The sequence below is a fragment of the Asterias rubens genome, chromosome 12, assembly GCF_902459465.1.
Source record: "Asterias rubens chromosome 12, eAstRub1.3, whole genome shotgun sequence".
NCBI lineage: Eukaryota > Metazoa > Echinodermata > Asteroidea > Forcipulatida > Asteriidae > Asterias > Asterias rubens.
The window spans coordinates 14,806,063-14,813,755 of record NC_047073.1 but is presented as its reverse complement, the minus strand read 5'-3'; the positions used below and the strand labels follow the sequence as shown (position 1 = coordinate 14,813,755).

At 38.8% G+C, this 7,693-nt stretch overlaps 1 protein-coding gene across 1 annotated transcript; it reads right to left on the bottom strand.

The window, feature by feature from the left end:
* Window positions 1-1,774: 1,774 nt before the first annotated feature.
* Window positions 1,775-6,325, bottom strand: LOC117297871. Its single transcript, XM_033781042.1, has 5 exons — window positions 6,160-6,325; window positions 4,475-4,668; window positions 3,745-3,932; window positions 2,918-2,988; window positions 1,775-2,531 (listed from the first exon to the last, which is right to left on the bottom strand). Exons 2-4 carry the CDS (start codon window positions 4,642-4,644, stop codon window positions 2,939-2,941), a joined length of 408 nt encoding a protein of 135 aa, XP_033636933.1. The 5' UTR covers window positions 4,645-4,668; window positions 6,160-6,325; the 3' UTR covers window positions 1,775-2,531; window positions 2,918-2,938.
* Window positions 6,326-7,693: the final 1,368 nt, after the last annotated feature.

Here is a 7,693-nt window from a genome sequence, read left to right as displayed (position 1 = left end):
CGCAGAAACCTATGATTTGAAGCTATTGGACACTTTCGGAACAGACAATTAATTTTTTAAAAGTTCACAGATTTACAAATAACTTACAGGGTTCACAGAAGGTAATGGTGAAAGACTTCTCTTGAAATATTTTTTTCATGAAATGCTTTACTTTTTGAGAAAACATTAAAACAATAGCAGTGTCTTAAATACCAACTAGATCATCGAGATTGCCCAATGGCTAGAGGCAGGAATTATCATCTCGATTTCGAGAATTACGGATTTATTTTAAACATGTCATGACACGGCAAAACGTGCAGAAACAAGAGTGGGTTTTCCCGTTATTTTCTCCCGACTCCGATGACCGATTGAGCCTACATTTTCACAGGTTTGTTATTTTATATATAAGTTGTGATACACGAAGTGTGGGACTTGATTAATACTGTTTACCGAAAGTGTATAATGGCTTTAAAATAATGGCAATAAAAATTTGCCTTCAGCAGCTTCTGATTTGAAAATAATTTCACTTTAACATAGACATAAAATTTTGTATACCCCCAAGTTGTATAATGAGAATTTTGGGAAACGTCCCTATGTAGACATAACCAGAAGGAGACCGGTCTTCTCGCTTTGTGTATCTCAATATATGCATAAAATAAAAAAACCTGTGAAAGTTTGAGCTCAATTTGGTCGTCGAAGTTGTGAGATAATAATGAAAGAAAAACACCCTTGTTACACGAAGTTGTGTGCTTTCAGAAGCTTGATTTCGAGACCTTAAATTCTAAATCAAATTTGTGGAAAATTACTTCTTTCTCGAAAAACATTACGTTACTTCAAAGGGCGCCTTTCTGACAGTGTATTATATTATCAACCTCTCCCCATTACTCGTTACCAAATGAGGTTGCTAATCATTATTTTGAGTAATTACCAATAGTGTCCACTGCCTTTAAACACTGTTTTTATAGTGTTCCCGCATTAATGCGGGTTTCATCCAAGCTTGACCAGAAAATGAAGATCTTGCAGAAAAAACAGCCGTATCCAGCCGTTTGCTCTCAAACATAACACTTCTCCGCCGTGCTCAAGGCAAAGGTAAACTTTCCAAGTGAGGCCTACTGGTTGCGAACCAACACACTTGACAGGGAAAATAAAATGAACAGACAGTTGAAAATACGTATCAAAATAATTTATTAAAATATCACTCAACATCGTTTTAAACATGGGAGCTTCACGGTTTTCAGAGCATGGGGGGCTCATAGCAGTGCTTATTTTATAGCTATTAATCTAAAGTGCACAAACATAATATCAACTTAGTTTTAGCTAGACTTAGTGTGCTTAAGGCTGGCTAGCAGCGCTATGAAAAATGAAAATTGCGAAGTAAAGTCGGCGATGAAGCAACTCCATGAAACTGGGGCCCGTTGTGTACGGTCGGCCGATTGCTATAAAAACATTCATTCATGTAGGCCTACCAGATGTTCTGACCAAATTAATTCAAAATATTTTGCAAATTAAATAAAACATTAATTCCAATGATTGGTTGCTTGGTTTCAAACAAACTCAACACTATTATTTATTTGTGAAATTATTTTACAAACTGTGACCATCTGTTTTTGTTTTGCGTTTATGGCTTTCCATTAGTTTTCCGTGACCTCGGCTTGTAAAAACTTGGGCTGTGACGTTGCGATAGATAGACCCTTACGGTTGGACGGACCCAATTTCATGAAGCTGATAAGCAGAGAATAAACATTGACAAATTTATTTGCTAAGCAAAAATTGAGTGGGGCACCAGCCACAACAATGCAAACTTAATGTTATTTTGGCTGGTAACCTGTTTCTGTTAAGCAATACTTTCTGTGCTTATGCTTACAGGCTTATGGCGGACTGATAAAGAGGTTCTTATTATAATAAGGTTACCAGCCAAATGAAGGCCATCTGTGATTTATTTTTCTCGAACAGTTTTGCTTGTCAGAAAATGGTTGAGCAAGTTAGCAGCTCCATGCAATTGAGCCATGGTATAATTTTAAATCTGCTCCTTGTTGAATAAATGCCGCAAATTTCACTCAATTATTAATTCAATTTTATTAAAAAACAAATATTTGTTTTTATATAATGAAATTGTAGAGGGTACTTTTGCTTAGTTTTAAAATAATAATACAAAATATATTTCTCTATACAAAAGAAAGTATTTAATTTTAATTAGAAACTATTTTAGGCCTAAAATAAAATAGTGTAGATCCTGGCGAATCGAAAATGCTCATGACAAATAAGACATTTATTGAAATACAAAAACAACGTATGGGTACGATGTCAACGTGATTTTGAGAACAATAATGCGAGTAATCGACAACTCTTTTATGACCCACTATGAATTTGAAAGCCTTCCATCCACTCGTCAAACCATAATCCACCTCTTAATACTTTCCACTGCGAAGTACCATTAGCTCCTGAAGCAAGACAAAATCTAGCTTTGAAGAATCAACCAGGAAACAGAAGTCGGGCCATGTGTGTTCAGGGGACGATCAAACCTGTGATTGACCTCTCTGAAAAAAATATACCTGGAGGAAAACAAAACATTTGGATAAATATTATGTTGTCTTTGTTGTTGATTTGTGGGTTTTTTTTCTTTTTCTTTTTTCTCTTCTTCTTTTTTTTTTTTTTTTTGGGGGGGGGGTTAGGGGTCAGGGATGGTGGTGTGTTTGGTTACCTAAAAATGCACAAAAATAACTTTTAATGCAGAGACAAAGTAAAGACCAAAATAATGCTCCAAATGGATGCATTTTTTGAGAACTTAATGTGGTTGTGGTTTAGCTTCACGACGATAAACAACCCCCCCCCCCCCTTCAAAGAAAGAAGAAGACAACTTGTTTTAAAATGGCATAACTTCAGAAAGTGGGTAAATCAAAATCAAGAGTCACGCTTGTACCTTAATGTTGAAACTTACCCATTGTTATGTGATGACGTCTCACGATTTTGATGCTGCCAGAAATTCATCACGCGATAACAAGCCATCTCCTGCAACAAAAATAAAATCATATTATTCATGGCAATAAGTTAACGATTTTAGATCTCAGTTGGGCTTGATTTTTACAAAGAACAAAATTAACCGCGCAAGGGGTTGGATTGGTGTGTTGGCCTAAAAAGAAAAATTTTTACCAAGCACTAAAAATTATCTTAAGATGAATTGTAAATCGTCATACTGATTTGTTTGGTGACGTTGCACAAAGATTAACACATATCTTAAGGTCAAATTAAGCTCTTTGTGAAAACCAGTACTAGTCCGTTGAAACGTATTAAGAATTTAAACTTCATTGTTCAATATTTAGTCCGAAAGCTTGAAATTCATTGAACAATTTTGTGTGTGTGAAATATTTATCTCTAAAATGAAGTCATATACTCGTGACCCCCCACCCCCAAAAAATAAATAAATGAATGAATACAATAAAATAAATAAACAAATAAACTACTCCCCCCCCCCCCCCCCCTCAAAAAAAAAAACCCAAAAACCACACGACTAGGTGATTTCGGTTGTTACAACCAAATATACTGAAATAGTATTTTACATGCTGAAAATTGTTCATAGTTTATTCACTATTATTTTTCTCCAGATTCGCACAGTGGATGAACCCCAAATTTCAACGTTTTTGTTGTTCCAGTAACTGTTTCTGCGATTTATTTGTCAGTTCTGCCAAACCTGTATAAAAAAGAGACACCCACCCAACCATGGACGGAGTTTTAGACAATATTTTCAACATTCATGACCCAACGTACCATTTTTGTCGAATGTGGCCACAATCTGCACATAGTCCTCCGCGTTGCCCTTCCGCCTCACCCACTCCTCCTTGCTCACTTTAGTGTCATCATCCGCGTCCAGCTCGTCAAATAGTTCGCTCATCATCTTATTCATGGCTTGTAGTTTCTTGTCGAGGGAGACATCTTCGTTGTCATCTCTACGTCTTCTGCAAATTAGAACAATCCATTCAAAATTGAAATAACTTTTCAATAGGGCCAATTATAATTATATTAAAAAGTTCCCCGCCAACGTAGAAGACAAACATTAAGAGCATATGCAGCATGAATATTCACGTATTTTATGATTGCAGCGAATACCCAACATTTCCCATGTCATTCATGACATGCACTTAGCTTGTGAAAAAATGGCAAACGTGTTCCGTCGACCAAGGGCGTTTAATTTACTGCAAGGACGGTTTTGCACGGGGGCGGACATAACTGCATATGCGAATGTTGCACAATTGCATTATGCAGCAGCGTCCGGGCGGACACGATTGCATATGCAAAACCGTCCGGCGTACATTATTGCACGTGCAATACTGCCTCCGGATAGTATTGCATAGAGGACGTAATTGCATGCGACACCGGCACGTTAATTTGGAGGTTGTTGGTAGTTCAAATCATGCTCTATCTTGAATTGTTTTTCAGTTCAACCCCAAATAAAAAGTAAACAAAATATTGTAGGTTTTTGGGGGACTGCGTTTCTTACCTGAATGGGTGCGGGGGAATCGGTCCCTTTCCCGGGTTGTAGACGTTGCCATCATTCGCTGGAGACGGTGTGTGGTTCCCGCCTCCACTGCCTGTAGATGATGGTGAGCACGCCTCAGTGATGACCAGGATGCAGACTAGAAGAGTCAATGTGAGTACGATGCCGGACATGATTGCTTCGATGGTTTAGCAGTTCTAAAAAATATATCAAAACATAGAAATAAACATGTGCAACTTTACTGGGGTTAACCTTTTCACCATCACTGCTTATACAAACCATGATATACAAATTTTCCTGACTTTTTTTGAGGATTCCCCTTTTTGAATCTATTAAGAAAACAAAAATTCCCATTCGAAAAGTACTACGACAGTAGCAAGATTTTTAAAAATAAATAAATAAACAAATTCGTGGTGCAGAAAAAAATCCTCCGGTTCACCGAGGGAGTCATAGTTTTTATCCAAAACAGTCATTTTGTTTTAAACACACCCCATACATTAATGGCCTATATCAAGGAGCTGACGTTGCAATGGTTATCATGCACATTGGTTGCCATGGAATAGTTCATCGGTTGCTATGGAATAGTTCATCGCTTGCTATGGAATAGTACATCAGTTGCTATGGAATAGTACATAGGTTGCTATGGGATAGTACATCGGTTGCTATGGAGTAGTACATCGGTTGCTATGGGATAGTACATCGATTGCTACGGATACAGTACCTTGTTTGCTGCGTTTATAGTGCGTCGCGTTTTCGTGGCCTTCTTGTTATTGGTAATTTCTCGAAATTAATATTTAGCATAAAACCTTACTTGATATCGAGAATGGGAAGTGACGTAGTAATCGAGAAAGAAGTAATTTTCCACAAATTTGATTTTGAGACCTCGATTTCAAGCATCTAAAGCACGCAACGTCGTGTGACAAGGGTGTGTTTTCTTTTACTATTATCTCGCAATTTCGACGACCAATTGAGCTCGAATTTTTCACAGGTTTGTTTTTTTGTAAATATCTTGAGATACACCAAGAGAGAAGACTGGTCGTTTGGTCAATTACCAATAGTGTCCAGTGTCTTTAAAATAACACTTATCGCGTGCCCTACAATCAGAATGTGTGTAAGGGGTGCTATACAAAACGAATATGAATATGCATTATCTGAATTGCCCAGAATACCAGACAGAACACATCAGAGCCCAATTTTCCTGAAGAAAAATCTACTTAATACATGTATAATTGTCTTTGCTAAAAATGAAATGACCGGGGTACGCGGCTGCACCTTAATATTTTGACTGGTAACTTTGCTAGAGTGTTCTGCTCTTGCAGGCTTTATAAGAAGGCATAACTGAAGGACAAACAGATTTACCTGCATATCATCAGTTTGTTTTACAATTGGAATTTCTCCAAAAGCATAATAGCATAACATACAAACAAAATGAAACATACATTTTTAGAGCAACTTTCAAGAGTTATACACGTTTTACTTTCCTGGTCGCAGTGGGGTTACGCTAAAGCATGGCTAAAGTGTGAGGGAAAACAAGAAAGCCATTTTAGCCAAAAACCACATGGGCGTCAAATATTGCAACATAACCAGAAGATTTTGACACCTGTTGTGCAATCCAAACCACTCGAAGATACTGAACCCCCCAAATCGACTGTTAAACTTGCACTGCAGACCAGTGTTTTACAACTAACCTGAACTTTATTTTGCAGAATCAGAATATACTCTTGTTGGAGAATGAAGTTTCCCGTGGTCTTCTTCTCAGTGTGTACGGAATACTTCTTCAGGGGTGCAGGGAGGTAGGACTGGCCGGCGTGTTGCAGAGCTAGTGGCACGGTCAGCTGTGAGGTGCCCTGGAGTTTGCGGTCGAGTGGTTCACAGCAGGGAATCCCTCCCCGGTTTATATAGGCAGTCACCCGGCCTTTCGTTACTCCGCATTGGCCTCCCTCGGAGATCAGCTGATCACCCGATCTCAGGCGATCTGACGTCACAAGAAAAAAAGGGCAATCCTCAGGAATGTCCAGGGGACCCTTTTTCTTTTCTTTGTTCCCGGGAATCCCCCTTGTGGCCTCTACTGTTGGCAAAGCTCCATTCCACTGTCGGTCATTGTGCTGCTTTTATCTCTGTGGGCCACAGGGCCCGTTTGAGCAGAAAATAATTGACAACTTTCTTTACTAAGCAGACAATGAATGGGACCACACCATTCATACCAATTTCAAAGCTGTTGACGACTTTCTTTGCTAAGCAATATTCATTGAGTGGGGCATTAGTTAAAAAGGGTAAACGAATGACATTTGCTGGTAACCCATTTCTGTCAAGCAATATTTTCCAGTGCAAAGCAAGTTCTTATGCTTAGACGCTTTCTGAAATTGGACCCATGGGCCCAATTTCAGAAAGCTGTTAAGCAAAAAATACTGCTTGACAACTTTCTTTGCTAAGCAATATTGTGGGGCACAAGCAGTCATAAAAGACATAATGAAAATTGATGATAACCCGTTTCTGTTTAAGAAACACTCTCTGTATAGAAGTTCTTGTGCTTACAGACTTAATGGAATTTGACCCTGGGCTCATCGTAAAGCTGGTAAGCAGAAAATAACAAAGCTAAGCAAAAATTGAGTCGGGCGCCAGCAGCAGCAACACTGGAACTCATAAGTTTAGGCTGGTAACCTGATTCTGGTCAGCAATAAATACTTTCCTGTGCTGTGCTTACAGGCTTTGATGAAACTGAACCGTGTGGTCCCCCCCCCCCCCCCCCTTAACACATTTCGTAACCCATCTTCTACAAGACAACATGTTGCAACTCAGCATGGAGGAAAAAGAAATTCGTTTGGTGGTTATGCTATTGGAACTACACACTCAATACACGCCAATTAAATTTGATTCAAATACGTTTCAACTACAGTCAAAAGAAAGAGGATTGCGAAACTTCCAACCCTTATGACGAAGTCTTTGGTAATTGCTTCCCCTTCCTCTTAGCTCTGCAATTGTTCCTCCATTCAAATCACTGGGTCCTGTGGGGGACAATTGTTCCAGAAAATCCGGGCTTTGAAAAAAAGCACAACCGATCGTACGATACTCTGACGTCATAAAGTGGGCGGGGCATCCGATAGCTGTGCCGGCTGGTGATTGGTCAGTACTGTATCTAGGGTTAAAGAGTAGCTGAAGATAGAAATAACTTTGATCACCCACTTTTAGGAAACAATTTCTTCGTGTGAATTCTGAGACGCT